This window comes from Gracilinanus agilis, chromosome 1 (genome assembly GCF_016433145.1).
Source record: "Gracilinanus agilis isolate LMUSP501 chromosome 1, AgileGrace, whole genome shotgun sequence".
NCBI classification, from domain to species: domain Eukaryota; kingdom Metazoa; phylum Chordata; class Mammalia; order Didelphimorphia; family Didelphidae; genus Gracilinanus; species Gracilinanus agilis.
In genome coordinates, this window is record NC_058130.1 from 271,886,352 (window position 1) to 271,908,329 (window position 21,978).

At 39.3% G+C, this 21,978-nt stretch overlaps 1 protein-coding gene across 2 annotated transcripts in view; it reads right to left on the bottom strand.

Annotated features, from left to right (window-relative positions):
• The window catches only part of SHMT1 (serine hydroxymethyltransferase 1), a 34,207-nt gene extending 12,488 nt beyond the window's left edge, over positions 1-21,719 (bottom strand). Inside the window, exons 1-7 of one of the 2 annotated variants that reach the window (XM_044661798.1) lie at positions 21,610-21,719; positions 17,197-17,342; positions 15,616-15,731; positions 14,848-15,008; positions 13,540-13,621; positions 3,788-4,000; positions 1,906-2,022 (exon numbers count right to left, since the gene is read on the bottom strand). In XM_044661798.1, the coding sequence (XP_044517733.1) occupies positions 1,906-2,022; positions 3,788-4,000; positions 13,540-13,621; positions 14,848-15,008; positions 15,616-15,731; positions 17,197-17,342; positions 21,610-21,705 (931 nt within the window). In that variant the 5' untranslated portion in view covers positions 21,706-21,719. The remainder of the gene's footprint in view (positions 1-1,905; positions 2,023-3,787; positions 4,001-13,539; positions 13,622-14,847; positions 15,009-15,615; positions 15,732-17,196; positions 17,343-21,609) is intronic. The other variant, XM_044661805.1, reaches the window with a different exon arrangement.
• Between the last annotated feature and the right edge of the window lie 259 nt (positions 21,720-21,978).

Below are 21,978 nucleotides of genomic sequence, written 5' to 3' on the forward strand. Positions count from 1 at the left end.
ACTAGAGTGATCATTTAGAGTCTACATCCCCATCAACCCATGTGATCAAGCAGTTGTTTTTCTTCTGCGTTTCTGCTCCCAGTTTTTTCTCTGGATGTAGGTAGTGTCCTTTCTCATAAGTTCCTCAGAATTGTCTTCTTCCCTTCCTTTGAGATGTCACTCAAGTACCATCTTTTACAGGAACCTTTTTCCTAATCCTTTTCAATGGCTAGTTCTCTCCCTTGTATTAATTCTCTTCACATTTATTCCTCATAGACTTAAATGTATACTTGTCTCCTGGCAATTTAAGCTCTTTGAGATTGTTTGATCCAGGACAATTCTGAGGGACTTATGAGAAAGAATACTACCTGCATCTAGAAAAAGAACTGTAGGAGTAGAAACGCAGAAGGAAACACATGATTTATCACTTGTTTATAAGGGCATAGGATTTGAGGTTTTGGTTTTAAAGGATTACTCTATCACAAAAATGAACTAGGTTTTGAAGGATAATACATGTCAAACCCAGTGGAATCATTTGTCAACTACAGGAGAGAGGAGGGAAGAGGGGAGAGAGGGAACATGAATCATGTAACCTTGGAAAACTTATATGTAGATTTGTTGCTGATCCCTAAGAAAATGTCCCCTGCCAATTCACCTAACATTGGCACTTTCACTACCATTTCAGAGATGTCCCACCCATTTGGGGGGTTTTCTTGGTAAAGATATCATAATGGTTTGCCATTTCCTTTTCCAGCCCATTTTATATATGAAGAAACTGAGGCAAATAAAGTTAAGTGACTTGCCCAGGGTCACACAACTAGTAAATGTCTGAGGCTAAATTTGAACTTAGGTTATTAGATGAGTCTTTCTGACTCCAGGTCCAGCACTCTATCCTGCCTAACTATCTATGCCACCTAGCTGCCTAACTCGCCTATGGCTGCTGCTCAAATTTTTGGTACTTATTACCATTTCCAAAAACTGTTTCTAGCATTTTAATAGGAATTAATTTTATTAAATGCTTCCTTCTCTAACAAGGTTACATAGGAAAGCATTTGGAAGGTAGATACACTAAAAAGTAGACAAAAGCCTAGAAAAAAGTAGAATATTGCATAAAAACTTTTCAAACTACTCAATTAAAGTTAAGAACTTGTCCCAGAGATGGCTCAATATGCAAGTTTTTTCCTTTTCCTGAAGTGGCTCAAGTGGCCAGGTTCCTACCCCAAATTACAGCTACCAATCCCTTCTTTTCTTGAAAAGTTTTTTATTGATATAATCTCCTTATCTGCCCCTAAAAAATATTCCCTGAAAATAATGAAGCAGAAGCACACCTGATCATCCATAACACTTTCACTTGTTGCTTAAGGAGTCCTTTCTTTCCTAATGTTATCATCAACCTTTGGGTCCTTTCACCCCATCTGACCATACCTTTCCTTTTTAGCCCCCATGGAGGCAAAACAAATGAAAAAAAATTTTGTTCCCTCAAAGTCAGTTTCATTACCAGCCCTCAAAAATTCAAAGCAAGGCTAGGAAAAAGGTAGACATGAATAAAGAGATCTCTCCAAGAGGATGTTCTCCATTTTGATCATCTAGAAATACCGACACTTTTGAGGGTTTTTTTATAAAGAGATTAGAAGGGATGAGGAAAACTAAAAAGACTGTGCTCTTGGGGCAGCTGGGTGGCTCAGTAGATAGCAGATCCAGAGATAGGAAGTCCTAGATTCAAATATGGCCTCAGATATTTCCTAGCTGTGTGACCCTGGGCAAGTCACTTAACCCCCATTGCCTAGGGCCTAATGCTCTTCTGCCCTGCAATTGATACTTAGTATGGATTCTAAGACAGAATGTAATGTTTAAAAAAAAAACAGTGTGCTCCATGATTGTGGAATGTGTCATCACCACAAGGGGGCTCCGATATTTAAGTTTTACCTGCAATGGCATGGTTGTGAGGCCCTCCCTGTAGCCCTGGGAAAACAGCTGTATTAATGAGTGACTCCAGATTGTACATCGTCTCTTTGCCTGTCTTAGGGTCCACGCTGCGCACTCCTAGGAAAAAACAAAGATGAAAATCACTCTGCCTTCCCCATTTTTTCTTCATTGAGTTCAAACTGATAACTATGCTGAAGCTTTCTCAAGGTAATGAACTAGACCAGAGATGGGCAAACTTTTTAAAGAGGAGGCCAAAGGATAGGAAATGCTCATCTGTTGGTCTATTTCTTTTCTTTTCTTTTCTTAACCCTTGTACTTTTCGGTATATTGTCTCATAGGTGGAAGAGTGGTAAGGGTGGGCAATGGGGGTCAAGTGACTTGCCCAGGGTCACACAGCTGGAAGTGGCTGAGGCCAGGTTTGAACCTAGGACCTCCTGTCTCTAGGCCTGACTCTCACTCCACTGAGCTACCCAGCTGCCCCTTTCAGTCTATTTCTAAGACAACTCTTGGAGTTTCATTGTATTGTATCCTACTCATTGTATTTGTCAGATTAGGAATAATGTTAGGCAGTGGAGAGAACATTTCAGGGGGCTGCATCTGGCCATCACTGAACTAGAGAGCACTAGGCATGGAGGCATAATTTTTTAACAGGAATGATCAGATTTCTAAGGCTGAGAAATGTGGTTGAGTCAAGATAACACTTGACCTTCTCTTTGGACCTGACACAGCTATTCTATAGGCAGTCATTTTGCCTTAAGCATTAGCCATTATATTTTAAAATTAAATAACATATATTATGGAAATAGGTTTTGATTGATAATATATGTATAACCCAGTGGAATTGTTTGTCAACTCCGGGAAGGGGGAGGGAAGGGAGACAAGAAGAATCAGGTAACATGGAGGGGAAAAAATTAAAAAAAAAAAAAAAAAAAAAAAAAAAAGCTTTAAATAAATAAATATTAAGTATATTTTAAATAAAAAATGTTTTAATATTTAAATAAAAATAAAGCTTAAATTTAAATATATAAATATATTTGAATTTAAAATATAAATCTATTTTGAACATTTTAAAATATAATGCGTAAATAAAAATATATTATATATAGCTTCTATAATTGATAAGATCCGCTACAAAGTATACAGTCTAGTAATAAATATAAAGTCCATGCATAAATAACTACAATAAACCATAGAATGGGATAAAAGAAGAGATAAAGTATCACTGGGAGCCTAGAGATCATTTCTAGTTTGAAGGGTTTAATCTTTTAAGAAGGTTTCGATTGGACCTTTCAAGGACAAATAAGGTTTTAAAAGATGAAAGGGGTGGAGATTGGGGGGGGGGGGGGCAGTTAGGTGGCTCAGTGGGCAGAGAGCCAGGAGATCTGAGTGTAAATCTGGCCTCAGACACTTCTTAGCTGTATGACCCATTTAACTCCCACTGCCTAGCCCTTATCACTAATACATAGTATTAATTTAAAGATGTAAATAAAGTAAGGGGTTAAAAAGAGATGAAAGGAGAAAAGGATATGCAAAGACATGATGATGGTATGAATGAACAAGGTTAATTCAGGGAATGAGTAAGAGTTCCATGGCTGGACCACAGGGTAGATGAGAGAGTAGTTAGAGATGAGGCTAAAGGCTCTCTGAAGCCAAATCAGAGGGAAATAAATGCCAGACCAAGGAGTTTTGGCTTTCTTGGGTGGGGCTATAAATGGGGTCACTGTGGCTTGACCACAAGAAGCACTGGGCTTTCCTCCTGTCTTTCTTCTTGCCCACAGTCTCCTAACTTTCTACTCCTACAAAGGTAACAGAATCACAGGTCCTTCCTAAGAGGGGCTGCTCCAAATAAGCTGGGAGAAATGCTCATTCTCAGGATCCACACCTTTCCTATAGAAAATCATGGCAGACCGACAGCCCCGAAGGGTTTTGTGTGTGGTGGTGGTCACCACATCACAGTGTTCAAAGGGAGAAGGGACTACTCCAGCAGCCACTAGTCCACTGATGTGGGCCATGTCAGCCATGAGGTACGCTCCATTACTGTCTGCAATCTTCCGCATTCGGGCATAGTCCAGGTTCCTAGAATAGCAGCTGACTCCTGGGATGGGAAAAAAAAGGGGGTGGGGGAGCATCAAGTTTGAGAAACATCAGAAAACTGACTTATCTTGAATGCTTAAATACAAAGCCATTTCCAAAATTATTTATTTATTTGTTTTAGAGAAATTTCTCAATGTTTACACGATTCATTTTCTTTCCCTCTCCTCTTCATTCCCCCCTCCCAGAGACAACAAGCAATTCCACTGGGTTGTACAAATGTTATGGCAATCACTTCTAAAAATACATATTTCTTATATTTTGCATAATAATACAATATATAACCCAGATCAAATTGCATGACAGCCATCAGGAGGGAGAAGGGAAGAAGGAGAGTGATTAAATTCAATTATATAACTTAGAAAAACTTGTATGTAAATTTATTACATTTAACTGGTAAAATAATTCTTTTATTTAAAAATTTAAAATGCATACTTATAAAAGACTAAAAGCACTCCCCTTTATTGGTCTTCACACCTCAAAACACTGAGATTAGACATGAGGTAACGAAGCCAAAGATTGTCTGAAGGGTTTCAGCTATGAATGAATCATGAAAGTATTAAAGATGTATTCAAAAGCAGACTCTAATGAGCGAAGTGCTCATGTACCAGACTTATGGATATATTTCTACTATTTCACATGATTGATTTCTGGATCCTTGAATTGAATCGGGGCTCAAATTTTGTGGAATTCAAACAGCTCCTGTCTGGAAGGCTGGCAAACAATTTCTACAGCTTCTTTGTAATGGCAAAGGCACTTCACTCAGCATTTTGAACTTCTGGTCTGGGTACTTTGTCTTAGCATCCATCTCTTTTATCTTGTTGTTGATTACCAATGTGATGCTAATATTTCTGCCATGACACCAGTTTGATTAACAATCCCACAAGGTTTCCTTGAAACCTTGATAAAATCCAGTCCACCTGTCTGACTCCAGACTTTCTCACACCATCAGAGGAGCACCCAACAGGCTGGACATGAAGCTGACTGAAGAATGCTGTGTCTCTTGCCCATTTTCTCTCTTTATGTTCTTTGTACCCTAATCTTTAACCCTTCCACCCATATTCCCCTCAGTCCCCAGCTTCCCTTTCAGGTGCTGTGTAAATAGAATTAGCTCGAGCCCATTAATAGCCAAAAATCCACTCAACCTAGGCGTGCTAATGATGTCACTTTCACCTCCCTTAGCGGGGAGGGGAGACGAGTTACCCACACGTGACAATAAGTAACAAATCAAGAATAAGGGACTATCCTTTGGGCAGTCCAAATCAATGTAGAAACTGCCATTTGTCCATTTGAATTAGAGGTGGACCACAGGAAGTGATGAAAGACACTATCTCTTTAAGTAAGTTAGTGAACTTCCTGTGGGGGCAGTTGCCCTCTCGAACTGGGAGCAGAAGCATCTCCGAGACCACAGAACGCTTACACTCTATATTGTCACGTGGGTAAGTTAGGCTGACTTCCTTGGCCTAGCTGGGCCAATTCTAAACTCTGCCTATCTGGTTGTTGGGCCTTGTGGCTTACAGCTTCATTTATTAAGCTTTATAACCTTTTTCTCTCTCTGTCCAGGCCTTTGGTCTGGACTAGCCTCTCCCTTTCTCTTTATTCCTACTTTTTACCAGATTGTAAATAAACTCCTCAACCCCATGCCTTGACTTGGGTCTGATTTAATTACGGAATCAACCTGAATTGTTGATTCCTGGCAGCCACATATTTTAATATATATCTATAAATACCTAAATTTTCCCTCTTACAGTGCTCAACCCACACAAGCATATCTTGTAGCTGCAGGACATGAAAAAGAAAATCTACCCTCTTCTCAGTATCCAAATGTCCCCAAAACAGGGCCACTAAGGACTTGGAACCATCAGAGACCAGAAGCCAAATGTTCTTGTTATTCTCAAGATCTGCCCACCACAGATATTTTAATCACTCTGCCCCATCAATCTCCTTTCTCTATGTTTGAAAGAGAAAAGAGGTCATTCCAGTACCCCATGAAGGTGGGAGCAACAATCCAATGCAGTTTACCTGTCCTAGGGTTAGAAAAGATGTCCATTTGGCTCTCAATCCACAAAGCCACTCAGTTTTACCCCTTCAACATGTACTTCTATATTATCTCAAATACTGTGGCTTTCTGGTCTAGCAACCAAAATGACCATAATCTACACCTTCACTCCAACTTAAGCCACTTTTGTTCTCATCAAAGATCTGCATGAAATTCTATGATCTAGAACATTCCTTCCTTGGATCACAACCTCTAATCCTTTCACCTCTCCCTCATTCCTCCTAGACCCCACTCTTCATTCTCATTTGGCTCACCTGTGACTTCTTAGATTCCCATCTATTATCCCTCCTCTAGCTTCGGTTTCTCTCTTTACTATCAGAAATGCCCCCACTGGGTTAAGATGGTGACAGAGTAAGAAGCAGCTCTTAACCTCTCCTGACCTAAACACACAAAACTCCTCAAGGGGACATAAAAACAAGTCCAGACGAACGGAGGAATCCCAAAACAGGGTGCAGCGTGGAAGGTACGTGGAATCGGGGCATTTCCATGCAATAAAGGGGTGAAATAGCTCTCACTAAATTGCAGGCTGAGCAACCACCCCACCCTCACCCCCTCCACACACACCACCTATAGCGCCAAAGCCAGTTAAAAAGAAATAGAGCAAGTTTGGGGCACCCATCGAGTCATTGGCAGCTACAGGGCCTGTTCCTGAGAGCAGCAAGATTTGGGACCCCAATAAGCCAAAGAACGAACCCGAAATTTGAGCGCGGGAGAGCGCAGGCGCGGCGGAGGCGTGGGTGGAGGCAGACACAGCCACGAGCCAAAGCTCTGAAACCCTGAGTGGGGAACCAGTGCAGACGGGGATACGACTGTGGAAGCAGCGCCCTGAGACTTGTAAAGGATCCTCCAGCAGAGGATCAAGCAAGGGGGTCCACCAGGGGGCCTGACCTTGGAAAAAACCAGAACTCAGACCTCAGAAGCCAAAAGACCGCGGCGAGGATAAAGCTGAGAAGCTGCTGGGCTAATGATGGCTACCGAGACTCAGGAAGTTCAGAAGAGAAAGCTAAACAAGAAAAAGAAGTCTTTAACACTCGACAACGTTTACACAGAAAATTCAGACAACCGAGCAAACAGAGGAGGAGAACAAACAAGAATCCGGACCCTCCTCAAATAAGGAAAACGGGTCACAAGCTATGGAAGAGTTCAAAACTGAGATTCTGAGGAAGACGGAAGAGATCTAACAAGAAAATAACAGTTTAAAAGGTAGAATCTTGCAATTGGAAAGTGAGGCTCAGAAATCAAATGAACTGATAAGCAAATTGAACACCAGAAATGACCAGATTGAAAAGATCATAGCTGAAAACGAAAAGTTTAGAGCGGAAAACCAGTCCCTAAAGGCTAGAATTGAGCAATTAGAAGCTAATGATCTCTCAAGACAACAAGAACAAATAAAACAAAGTCAAAAGACTGAAAAAATAGAAGGAAATATGAAATATCTCAATGAGAGAGTGACAGACCAAGAAAACCGGTCTAGAAGAGACAATTTGAGAATAATTGGTCTTCCAGAAAAACCAGAAATTAATAGAAACCTGGACTCCATACTAAAAGAAATTATTCAGCAAAATTGCCCTGAAGTCCTACAACAAGAGGGCAATATAGACAAAAGGATTCATAGAATACCCACTACATTCGATCCAGAGAAGAAAACAGTTAGAAATATTATTGCCAAATTCAAAAGCTTTCAAGCAAAAGAAAAAATCTTACAAGAAGCCAGAAAGAGACAATTCAAATACCAAGGAACACCAATCAGGATCACACAGGATCTGGCAGCCTCCACGCTAAAAGACCATAAGGCTTGGAATACAATATTCAGAAAGGCAAGAGAGCTGGGCCTGCAACCACGGATCAACTACCCATCAAAATTGACTATATTTCCAGGGGAAAGTATGGGCATTCAACAAAATTGAAGAATTCCTAGTATTTGCACAGAAAAGACCAGGGCTAAATGGAAAGTTTGATATCCAACCACAAAAATCGAGAGAAACATGAAAAGGTAAATAACAGAGGAGAAAGAAAGAAAACTTATAATTTTTAAATTTGCCTTTCTAAGGGCCTCAGTAACATCTAATCATATGTATTCCTATGTAGAGAAATGTTATGTATAATTCTCTGTAGTGAACTCTATTCACTATTATAGTATCCACTATTATAGTAATCAGAAGAATAATTCACAGGGTGAGGGTGGAACACTAAATAATCTAAGATGACATGGGGGATGGGAAAGAGGGGGTGAATAGCAGGGGACACCAAGAGAAACTTGAGTGAATAAGAAAAATAGGATATTCTATTACACACAAAGAGGGTATGGGAAGGAGAGGGGACAAATACTATTATAAGTAGGAGAGGAAGAGAGTATTAAGAGGTAATAATCAAACCTTACTCTCAGTGTAATCAACCCGGAGAGGGAAGAGTAGCTATGCTATCCATTGGGACATAAAACTCTTATCTAACCCTTCTGAGAAAGTCAGAGGGGATAAATCAAGGGAAACAGGGGAGTGGGGAGGTCAAAAAAAGGGAGGGGAGAAGAAGGGGGAGGGAATTCATAAGGCCGTTAAAAACAAAAAGGGGGGCGGGGAATAAGGGAGAGGGTAGGAAGGGAAGTCAGTCAAGGGAGGGGATAAGGAATAGGGTCTTAATAGCAAACCACTGGTTTTAAAGGATATAGTTTAACGAAAAGGGGTAGGAATAGGGGAGGAAACAAAAATGTCAGCAAATGCACAACTGATGATTATAACTCTGAATGTGAATGGGATGAACTCGTCCATAAAACGGAAGCAAATAGCAGAGTGGATTAGATACCAAAATCCTACCATATGTTGTCTACAAGAAACACATGAGACGGGTGGACATACACAAGTTAAAGGTTCAGGGCTTGAGCAAAACCTTTTGGGCATCAAATGAGAAAAAGAAGGCAGGAGTGGCTATTATGATCTCTGACAAAGCCAAAGTAAAAATAGATATGATTAAAAAAGACAGGGAAGGTCATTACATCCTGATTAAAGGCAGTATAAACAATGAGGAAATAACACTGCTCAATATATATGCACCAAGTGGCATAGCATCCAAATTCATAAAGGAGAAACTGGCAGAGCTCAAGAAGGAAATAGATAGTAAAACCATACTAGTGGGAGATCTAAATATTCCTCTTTCAGATCTAGATAAATCAAACCAAAAAATAAATAAGAAAGAGGTAAGAGAGGTGAATGAAGCCCTAGAAAAATTAGATTTAATTGATATGTGGAGAAAAATAAATAGGGACAAAAAGGAATACACCTTCTTTTCAGCTGCACATGGCACATTCACAAAGATTGACCATGTTATAGGGCATAGAACCATTGCAAACAAATGCAAACGAGCAGAAATAATAAATGTAACCTTCTCAGATCATAATGCAATAAAAATAATAATTAGTAAGGGCACCTGGACCGGAAAATCAAAAACTAATTGGAAATTAAATAATATGATTCTCCAAAACCAATTTGTCAAAGAAGGAATCATAGAAACAATCAATAATTTCATTGAAGAAAATGACAATGATGAGACATCCTACCAAAATCTGTGGGATGCGGCCAAGGCAGTACTCAGGGGGAAATTTATATCCTTGAGTGCATATATTAACAAATTAAGGAGGGCAGAGATTAATGAATTGGGCATGCAACTCAAAAAATTAGAAAGCGAGCAAATTAAAAATCCCCAGATGGAAACTAAATTAGAAATACTAAAAATCAAGGGAGAAATTAATAAAATCGAAAGTAAAAGAACTATTGAATTAATAAATAAGACTAGAAGCTGGTACTTTGAAAAAACAGATAAAATAGACAAAGTACTGGTCAATCTAATAAAAAAAAAGGAAAGAAGAAGACCAAATCGACAGTATCAAAGATGAAAAGGGAAACCTCACCTCTAATGAAAAGGAAATTAAGGCAATCATTAAAAACTATTTTGCCCAATTATATGGCAATAAATATAACAATTTAGGTGATATGGACGAATATTTACAAAAATATAAACTGCCTAGATTAACAGCAGAAGAAATAGAATACCTAAATAATCCCATATCAGAAAAAGAAATTGAACAAGCCATCAAAGAACTCCCTAAGAAAAAATCGCCAGGGCCTGATGGATTCACAAGTGAATTCTATCAGACATTCAAAGAGCAACTAATCCCAATACTATACAAATTATTTGATATGATAAGCAAAGAAGGAGTCCTACCAAATTCATTTTATGACACAAATATGGTACTGATTCCAAAGCCAGGGAGATCAAAAACAGAGAAAGAAAACTACAGACCAATCTCCCTAATGAACATAGATGCAAAAATCTTAAATAGAATACTAGCAAAGAGACTCCAGCAAGTAATTAAGAAAATCATTCACCACGATCAGGTGGGATTTATACCAGGAATGCAAGGTTGGTTCAACATTAGGAAAACCATCCACATAATTGACCATATCAACAGTCTAACAAACAAAAATCACATGATTATCTCAATAGATGCTGAAAAAGCCTTTGACAAAATACAGCATCCATTCCTATTGAAAACCCTGAAAAGTATAGGAATAGAAGGATCTTTCCTAAAAATAATAAACAGTATATACCTAAAACCATCAACAAACATCATATGCAATGGGGATAAATTAGAAGCCTTCCCAGTAAGATCAGGAGTAAAACAAGGATGCCCATTATCAGATTCTACCTGGTCAGTACAGAAATGCCCCCTAATGTCTCCCATTCCTTTGATCTTTCTTGGCTATTTTCTCTAACTTTTCTCCCTTTCAGAGTCAAATTTCTAGAAAGATTTTGTTTATACCTGCATGTGCCATTTACTCCCCTACAATTCACTACCCTCACAATCTGGCTTCTGACCAAGGTTACCATCAATCTCTTTATAGAAGACAACCTTGTTTTATGAAACCTCGAGCAGTAATATGTCTTTAAAAAACCCCTGACTGCTCTTCCGGCCTAGTGGCAATGTAGAATCCTCCGGAGGCAAGCAGCGGGTGGGCAGGTACATTGTTGCCAAAGTTACTATGAGTTTTAAGACCTTTTGGAGAGACAACAAAGTTCTTCTTGTTATGATACCTTCTATCGGACTGATTCACATAGGGTGGAAGAGCATTAAGAGTAATCCGATTTTCCAAACTACTAATGCTAATGAGGACAGTATTCCAGAACCTGGAATTGCGGCACATGTGATTCCCCAGAAGAACCCAAAACAAGTCAAATAGCAATCATGCAATGCTTAGAAGGAAGTATCCTACCAAAAGGATTGTCTTTGAAACTTAAATTTTGCTTTTACACAAGAAAAAGAGATGAAACAAACCAGCTGGATTAGAAAGAACTGGCTCTTTGTAGCTGGATTAACTTTTATAGGTGTCCATCTTGGCACATATTTTATACAAGTAGCTGCAAAACACTCTGCCAAATCTCAATTGGGATCCAAAGAAAAGAATATCAAAGAAATGAAGTAAAAGCATTATTGATTTATGTTGTTCAATCAGCATCAAAAGCATAAACTGTTTAAAATTGCATGGCCAGTGTGCCACATGTTCTGACATATCCTTGATGGGTTAGTTGTATAACTTTAAAACATCTGAAAAATACATTATCTGAAAAGATCATTAAGAAAATAAAATTTATCTTTACCACCTATATGTAGCCTTGAAGTAAGATGTCTCGTGTTAAAGCTAAAACACCTTCATTATGTACCTGTGAATTGCTGGCAAAAGAAATAATTAGTAAATCTCTTTCTGGCATAAGACAAAAAAAAAAAAACAAAAAAAAAACACCCTGACTGATTCTTGTACCAGACTGAACAATAAAACCCTCAAAGATCTCATTGTTCACCTCCTAGATAGGATTAGCAGATAGTATCAAATCTTAAGCATTCTTAAGTTTTCCCCCTTCAGTATCTACGCCAAACCCAGGTAGGTACCCTGCCAGGCTGAGTGAGACTAGTGCATCATTCCCAAGCAGGTGGCAGAGCCTAAGCTTTGGCCCCTCTCAAAATCTAAATAAGCACACTGCATTCTGCAGTTCATTGTATATCCTAGGCCTGAGGTTCTGTGAGTCTCTCCGGATTAATCTTCCCTACTTCAATTATTTTGGTAGTTTTTTTTTTCAGGTTGACCCTGATAATCCAAAAGTCTTATTTCAATGCTGTCAACTACCCTTTTTTCCTGGATCCTCAATCGTTAATTGGCTTCTGAGACCCTGTCCTAAGTATTCTTTGTTAGGTTGTCATAAGGGTCTGTGTCTTGGGCCCTTTTTTACTTCTCTAAATTCTTGGCTATCCCATCAGTTCCTTGAGGTTCAATTACAATTCTCTGCAGATGCCCCTCAAATCAATCTATCTCTCTTTGAAGTCTAGTCCCATATGACCAACAGTCCCACTGGATATCTCTATGTGAATGTCTTATAGGTATCTCAGACTCAACCTCATGGTTGCTCCCAGACCCATCCCTCTTCTAAATTTCCCTATTTTTGTTAAAGTTACCATAATATTTCCAGGCACCAAGGATTGGTTATTCTTCCTTCTCTCTCACCTCCCATCTATAGTCAGTTGCCAAGTCTTATTAACTTCCACATTAACTCACACATCTGCCCTGATTTCTCATTTTATGCAGTCTTTACCCTAGTTCTGATCCTCTTCACCTTTCAAGTAAGCTTGTACAATGAGAAAACCTCCCTGCTTCTAGTCTGTCTTTTCTCTGATCCACTCTCCACACAGTTGCAAAACTGATATTCCTCTAACATAAATCTAACCATGTTATTTCATCTTCAAATCTGGCCTCAGAGCCATACTAGTTGTATGACCCTGGGCAAGTCACTAAACTCAGTTTCCTCTTCTGTCAAATGAGTTAGAGAAGGAAATGGCAAACCATTCTAGTATCTTTGCCAGGAAAACCCCAAATGAGTTTATGAAGAACCACACAAGACTGAAAGGATGCCAAGCCAAGTTGTAGGAATACAAAGAAAAGGCAAAAGACAGCCTTGGCTCCCAAGCAGCTCATAGTCAAATTGTAGAGCCAACATACAAACTACTATGTATAAGCAAGCTAATAAAGAGAAGGCACTAAGATTAAAGAACACTGTGAAAAGCAGTGAAAATACTGGTCCTTGGTTCCAAGTCCTCAGACTTAAATTAATAAAGATACCTTCAGAACAGAAAAAATTCAATTTTTATCCACAAAGTTCCTCCTGATAGGAAGTAATGAAATGCTTCATATCTCAGTCACAAATCTCTCTTTAGGGTTTAACTTACTGGGCCTTTGTGCTCTAAATTTCTCTAGATTTATAAAGAATCTGCAACAAGTCTAATAGCTCCAAACTAAAATGAATGCAAAGTTAGGCTCAGATTTAAGGAACTTGGTGAAACCAAGGACGGGCCTCAGCATGGGTTTGGAAAGTGATTAAATATGACAGAAGATCATGTCATAAGGCTTCATCAAAAAGTGAGGCTGTTTTCTTAAGCTAATTACCTGCAATGATCAGTTTCGGGTGAAAGAGTCGGGCATTTTCTTCGAGTTTGTCATAGTCAATATAGCCAGTATTTGGGTTTACCTGAAGAAGGACAGTAATAAAATAAAATGAGTCAAGTCAAACAAAATGTTCTTTACTCCCCCAAGACTCATTCCACAATTGAAAACAGTCAATAAACATTGATAAAATGCCTGTGCACTTATTAAGGCACTGTGCTGAAGATATAAATATGAAAGTCAGTCCTGGTTCTCAAGGAATTTACAATCTAATAGAAAACACTTACCCAAAAAACCCTAAGTAGGGAAGGTACTGGGTTGTTGAGTTGTAGTATAAGTTCAAAATGAGTGCAACAAGGAGGGGAAACAAGATAGGTTTGAGGATTTATCAGTTCAGTTCACCTCCCTAAGCATTGAGATTCTTCCCTCTACATAAATCAAGGGATACTCAGAGAGGGAAAAAGAGGACAGGTTTGAGGACTTATGGAGTAATTTATGGCTCTACCTTCCAACAGGAACTAATGAGGGGTGAATAATAAGGTTGATTGGATTTTGGATGTTAAAATTCATTCCTCTACACAAATCAAGGGATATTCCTTTACTTAAACATGTGCCAGAAGTCATAAATGTAATCATGCTTTCTTCTGTCCCAAAAGGCAAATTAATAATAAACTTAGATTTAGGGAATGAGAAAACAACTAGGGGAGTCAGAGATATATGAAAGATGAATTAATTTACCAAAATAAGTTACCTTCTTCACAGTGGATTAGCCAAGAAGAAAACAGTTGTTCATTTGTTTTTTTAATTCCATAAAAATTCTAGTCAAAACAAAAATACCTTGACTCTAGAGCTACATTCCTGGATACAAATTAGCCAAGAGTTACATCAGATCAAATTTAGATCATAACATGGACTTCAGTGGTGGCAACACTGATTTTTAAGTCATAAAGAACATGTTTGCTCAGCGGAAGCTAAAACCATAATGAAAAGTTCTCATTATCTTCAGCTGATTTCTTCAGGGCCAACAAGCTATATCACCAATGTAAAATCACTACATCAGAAGCAGCCTTAGAGATTTATTTGTGAAATATTGACTTTTTTGTGCAATGGTGTTAAGCTGTTGGAAACTGATGAATGAGGATTCAACATATAGGTCTTTATTATGTATTATCTACAGAAATGTGAAGCAGAATAAGGAGCTGAGAAACAAGGACTGTTTGTAAGAACTCACATGAGGACCCACTACCTTTTATCATATATTAAAGATTTCAGAAGAAACTTTTACTAGAAAATAAAGCCTTCCTCCCTTACCTTATAGGGCATGGACTCAAAAAAGATGGAGGTAGCAGAGATTTTCTTCTTATCTGTCATGAATCCATGGGTGAGGTGACCCCCATCAGGCAGGTCTAGACCCATAATCCTCCCATGTGGTTCCACTAGGGCTGTGTACACTGCAAAATTCGCAGGAGATCCTGGAACAGAGAACAGAGGTCTTTTGCCATCAGAGGGCCCAAGTTCAACTGAACCCTCAACCCTGGCAGTAGCTCTTCAGGGAATGGACACCAACTTTCATACACCAAAGGAGGCTGGGGGCAAGGGCAGCCTTTACTTCTCTTTAGGTTGTCTCTATGGTGTTTTAGAAAGACCAAAGAAACCACCCTTTCCCTCACCCCAAAGCATCTCCTTTACAAACACATTTATATATCTGTGAGAGGTAACACATTAATACTTAAATTTGAATGAGTGATCAGATCTCTCTCTCAGGGGCAAACTAGGAGCTATTTCCCTTGGAGAGAACTAAAGGAAGTTTTGAGAGACAAAGTAGAGTTGGGACAGTGGCATGGGAGGGCAAGCTTAGGAAACCCTGGGGAAGCAGGGGACATAGGGGGCATGGGTAAATGGATCAGGTAAAGGACATGCTCTGAATGGGGGGGTGGGGGGGGAGAAGAGCTGTGTCTAGTTCATCATTGCACCCAGAGCCAGGCCCAGGTTGGCATTTCAAACTCCTTTCCTAGGGCTTGAAAGGCATGAGTCCATTTAGGTCTGAGCTGGACAGAACTAAACATGCATGGTAGTTACCCGAGTATGGCTGAACGTTGACCCCCCAGCTTTGTGGGTCCAGGCCATAAGCCTGCAGAGCCCTCTTCTGACACAGAATCTCCAATTCATCCACAAACTCAGTACCGCCATAATACCTAAAGGATAATTGGGAAGATAGGTATACAAACATCCCAAGACTTGGTAGAATGTCTAATCCAGGTAGAAATAGTACAGCTATTTAGGGAGTTCAAGCAATGAGGACATGAGGAGGAAGGAATGAAAAGAAATGCTCAAGGGGAAGAATTCTTAATTCTATGCCTATTTGAATACCTTTATTTCCCCCACAAAGGACTGAAAAGCAGAATGGTGGCAGTGCAAATGACTCTATTAAAAAATGAATAATATGGAAATGGGATTTGAGTGATAATATATGTATAATCCAGTAGAATTGCTTATCAACTCCAGGAGGGTGGAGGGAGACAACAAGAATCATGTAACCATGGTAAAAAATGGTGGCAGTGTGATGAAGGAGGGACTTGGGAGTTAGAAGACCAGAGTTCAAGCCCCAAATCTGTTACTGTCTAGCAATGTGACCTAGGGTAAGTCTGAAATGACTGGACCCATTTTCTCACCTATAAAATGAGATGACTGTCCCTGTGATGCTAATGTTTTATTAATAACTGTGGGTAACAATTTCCAGAGAGAAGAACTAAATTGGGGAAGGACAAGGAAACCATTCAATGTTAAGAGCTGGAAAGCAGCCTAGGGACTCTACAGGCTGGGTTCTTCTCCAACTGGGTTTCCTCTAACTCTCATTGTCAATTAATTACTCAGGGAGAAGTCATGACTTTCCTGTGATTTATGCCGTAACAAAAACCCATTCTGCACAGAGGCTACAACAAAGTAGAATTGACTTTCAACACTCAAGCGGTCAGGAAAATTAGAGTAAGAATGAAGTGAAATTTTAAAATCTGTTCCAAGTAGAATATGAAGAAATCACATATTCTTCTAAAGTCCTTTCTAAAAAAAAGTGGCTTTTTTTCTTTTTGGGGGGGGGGAGAGGGCAATGTATTAAAAATGATCTCTGATCTGAGTTCACATTTTTGCCACATTTTTGCATTAAGAAAAGAGTAAGGGGGCAGCTAGGTGGTATAGTGGATAAAATGCTAGGTCTAGAGTCAAGAGGACCTAAGTTCAAATTTTGCCTCTGACACTAGCTATATGACCCTGGGCAAGTCACTTAATCCTATTTGCATAGCTCTGGCCCTTCTATCTTAGGACAGAAAGCCAGAGTTTTTAGAATGAGAAAGGATTAAGATAACAATGGAAGAGAAGAGGTATATTTATTTAACTCTAGGAGAATGATATAGCATCTAGGTTGCTTGGATTTTCTGTCATGTTAATCCAGACTGTATTTTCAGGTATCTTTCCCCTGTTCAAGATTCCTATACCCAAAATCTTGGGACAAAATCATGTTAATGGGCAAAGGAGACTATGCCAGGTTGGACATCTCTCTAAGCAAGAAAGGGCTTGGATATGGATTAATGTTAAGCCTAAATCTCTAAGTATAGTTTTAATGTTAATTTCTTTCCTTCAACAACCCACTCTCTGTTCACATACCTCTGGCCTGGGTATCCTTCTGAGTACTTATTATTCAAGCAAGAACCCAATGCTTCCAGAACTGCTCGACTTGCAAAATTCTCTGAAGCAATCAGCTCCAACCCAGTCTTTTGCCGATTGCTTTCCTTCTTAATGATTGTATATACCTGATGAAATTAAAAGGAAAAAAGTCAAAACTTCCAATTGGCAAGTCCGCTTCTGCCAAAGCAACAGCATCTTAAAAGAAGTTAAGAGTGGCAGAAATAGGTCCAACTTTTCGTAGGTTCCATTTTTGGGCACCAGTGGCTTGGCCCATTAAAGAAGAGTCCTCTACAATTCTAAAAGCTAAGATATCATTTTCACTTGTTGCCATTACCCAAAAAAGAACCAATGGTTTAGAAGATGGCCTGAGGGAGAAAAATAAGATTATGAGGATTTCCATTATATTAATATATATTTGAGATAAATGACACACATTTATATTTAATAGACCATGATAATTATCATTATAAGGCTAATTCTAAATTACAGTCCTTCAGCATGATCATTACCCTTTAAAGTACATAAGCATGTTACAGGAATAGAATCAGTTATAGAGGGGAAAAAGTAAAAAGTAGGAGGTAGGTTGACTTGATTTCTAATCTCAGAGCTGACATAACAATATTGGGCAAATTCTTTCCTCAATCTGGGTCCTCCTCTGTAAAATGAGTAGCTTTGACTCTTTTAATCCCTAAAGTGTCTTCTATGTCTGAACATTTTATGATTCTGTAATTTAGAGAGGCAGGTAGGTGGCCAGGGGATCAAGTGTTGGACTCAGAAAAAATCAGTGAGACTGAAGGCACCTAGGTGACTCAGTGGATTGAGAGCCAGGCTTAGAGATGGGGGTCTTAAGTTCAAATCTGGTCTCAAGACACTTCCTGGCTGTGTGACCCTAGGCAAGTCACTTAACCCCAACTGCATAGCCCTTTCTGCTCTTCTCTCTTGGAACCAATAAACAGTATTGTCTCTGACATTTTCTATTTGGGGGGCCTTTGGTTAGATCACCTTCTTGGGAAAGTTTTCTTTTAGCCTCACTTTCCTCACCTGTAAAATGAAGATAATAATAGCATCTCATCTTTATAAGAATTAACAGAGCCTGTAATGAATGTTATGAGAGGAGGAGAGTAAGTCTATGAAGAGAGACTCTTCTAGCTCTACCTCACAGCCAAATATCCACTGAGACTTCGAGGGAGTATCACCCCTAAATTGGGTGACCTGGATGGTTGTGCCACCCCACAGGAGTTGGGGGCAAGCCTTCCCTATAAGATGAGTTATGAGGGACCCCAATCCGATTCTGAATGAGGGTGGGGTTCAGGCAAGCCCCTGCCCTGAGGTTAGTCAACTTCACAGTGGTAGTCTGGCTCCAAGATGGAGGTAGCCAGACCAAGCTGTGATTCCCCTCCCCCTTGGTCTCTGAGGCACTCTGGACCGCTATCTGACTAATGAATTCCTTTTATTAATATCAATATAGGGATTGGGGAAAGGGGTGAAGGGCAGAGGGATTTTGGGGTGCCCTCTTCTCTATTTCTAAGGGGTCTGTCACTTGGGTGGGAACCTTTGGGGTTCCCACTCCTAAATGTCTCCCCCCTTGTCTCTTCTCCTTCAGATTCTATTTCTATTTCCTATTTCTATCCCTTTCTATAATTGCAAGTCAAACTGGAAAGGGTCTCTCAGCAAGGCTGGATAATGGGAGAAAGAGCCTAAGAGACTGCTCCCAAATGGAGTCCCAAAACTTAGCTAACTTGTTTATTGAAGTCTTGACGGGTGAGATTCGAAGGGATGCCTTTGACCAGGGAATCAGGGTTTCAATGTCCAAAGAAAGATCCTCAGGAAGTCCTCAAAGACTGGATTTGAGCTGAGATGTTCTCCTCCTTCCTCTCTCAGTCCTCTGCCGAAGTCCTCCTTCCTTCAGACCCTTCCCAGAATCCTCTCTGGTCCCAACTGTCAGTAACTGTGACCACCTGCCTTCTTCTGGCTCTTTTTGTCCCATCCCCCATCCTTACATCTTACAATTGTGAGGATAAAATAAGATATGTAAATTACCATATAAATGTCAGCAATTATTATGTAGTCATTGTTCCTAGCCCTCCTGCTATGGTGCTACTCAACTTTCTAGATATCTTGGATATAGATTTATATTAAATTGAACCCAAATCTCAAAGTACAGTTTTAGTATTATTATCTTTTTCTTCAATGGCCTGCTCTATTTACATACCTCTGGTCTAGGAATTATAAGGTTGTCATTTATAAAGTTAACTCATATGAAAGGAATACAAGGACTGAAGAACTATGAGTTAAATGTGGCTTATGGCAAAAGCTAGGATTCAGTAAAAATAAGATATTATTGCAAAGGCATTTTTCTTGTGGCAAATTCAAAAATACTCATGAGTTAAAGAGTCCTGACCTTTTCTACCTTTAAAAAATAATAAGAGGGGCAGCTGGGTAGCTCAGTGGATTGAGAGTCAAGACTAGAGGCGGGAGGTCCTAGGTTCAAATCCTGCCTCAGACACTTCCCAGCTGTGTGACCCTGGGCAAGTCACTTGACCCCCATTGCCCACCCTTACCACTCTTCCACCTAGGAGCCAATACACAGAAGTTAAAGGTTTAAAAAAAAATGTAAAAAAAAAAAAAAAAAAAAAAAGAATTGGCAGGCACTCGATTCACAATTGGAACCCAGCCCCTTCTAAAGGTGCTTGATTCAAGTCTTTCTAGTTGGCATTACAAGCATCCTTAGATTTAGCATTTCTAACACTTTAGCAATTTCTACACTATTGAGCAAGGATTTCCCAGGATCACAGTCTCCAAGATACCTTCTTTCTCACCTCCTTCCCTACTTCTTTATCATATAGGCATAAATCACATAGGCATAAAAATATGAGCTCTTCCTGATCAAGAATCTGGCTAACCTGTGTTAAAATCAGGCCGTGTATCTTTGAAGTAAAGATGTATCGTTTCCCCTGCCTGCCACTGATATCCACCTGGTGTCAATGTATGATAGTTTTTGCTCAATAAAACCCTTTAAGCTGCAGTACCAGGAGCAGTACCACTTCTATCCTGGCTCCTCATTTTTTCTTCTTTTTTCCGTAATTCCTGTCACTTCATGTCAACTGTAACTCCCCAGTCAAAGGAACCCTGCCTGGGCTTGAATATGCCAATGGTAGCAAGCAAAGACCTTGAAAGTAAATCTGTCTTTAAAGCAAAGGTCTTAATTTTGTTATTATTTTAACAATAAAAGAATATTAGAAATAATAATAGCTAGCATTTACATAGTACTTAGAAGGTCTGCAAGAGCTTTACATAAATTATTTCTGAATTTCACCAAAAATCAAATGTTCACAAAGAATAAGTATTACAAATAAATTTTTCCCAAGAAAAAAATCCTGTTGATAGAAGATGGTGAGGATAAACATAAGTAAAATACCACCAATTCCACAGCACCCATGGTGGTGGCATGGGCATTGTATTCCCCCAAATTATAGAAGTGTTTCAGGCAAACTCTAAGCAGGGAAATTCCTTTGCTCCCTTCTATCCTTGTGACTACTAACTCCAAACATTTGATAACTCCTATAAGACCCTGAGAGAAATATCCTCCTTGGATTGTCCTTTAGATTCAAGATGGAAAGAGAGATATACCTCCCTGATATCATCAAGTTGTATCTCAGACATTCATCTGTCCTCTAAACTATGAGGGTCACTCCCTATGTCTTCAGGCAAACCTCCCCCCTGCCCATGCCTCAGTGCATACCACTCTAGAGTCATGTCTTTACTGTTGTAAAGAGTATAAACCCCCCAGAATTGATATCATCAGGGAACAGCTTTCCACCTATGCCATTCTGCCTAGGAGGCAATCTTCCACCTATGCTGTCCTCCTGGCCAAATTCAACATTACCTTCTAAATAAATAAATTTCTCTTTTTATTTTTAAGCTAAGTTTCAGTCTTGCATTCTTGCAAAAGGTACCTTTCTCGAACCCCAGGGGTTCACCTCAAGCCCCCCACAACAGTGGGACACTTAAGTCAAGAGTCCAATGTCTGAGGTGTAAAGTCATCATGGAGGAGAGAGTAGCCAGAGTTTGTAAGTCATCGGCCAAGGAAAGGGAGAAGAAGCTTAAGTTTGAAAAACCAGTGCAGGAATGGGGATCTCCTAGCTTCTGTACCCCCTATGGGCTGGAGTTTTTTTGAGTTCCTACCTTATCTCTTAAGTCAGCTATAATAGGGGACTGGGTCTTCATCTAAAGTTAGAAAAGCTATTGACCCCTTTAATCTTATTTTTCCTTCTCTTTAACAATAAATGCTTATAAATTTATTAGTAAGTCCCCAACTTAATTTTTATTTATAACACCATATAACAACTTTCTCTGGTATAACAATTCATGATTCCCTAAATAGTCTCTCACCTCTATATCATTGTCCTTCAATGACTGTGTCAGCATATTTTTTTGAGATTCCCAAAGGTTAACATTGTGGTTCTCTCCATTGACTGTTGATGCCATATTTCTGGTCTAAGGATTCCTGAAACAAAACTGAAATGGGAGAGGGGGTTAAAACAATTTTAAAAAATGAAAGACAGTAAAAATCTTTCATTACATATTATGTAATATTTCTTTATTACAAAAGTACAGGATGCATAATTTCTACTCCATCTCAAAAATACTTGACACATGCTTACTATCTCCCTGCAACTGACCTGAAACACAAATGCAAATTGTTAAACAAGCTACAGGTGAATAATAATAAAGATAATAATAGTTTTCCACTACGGTCAA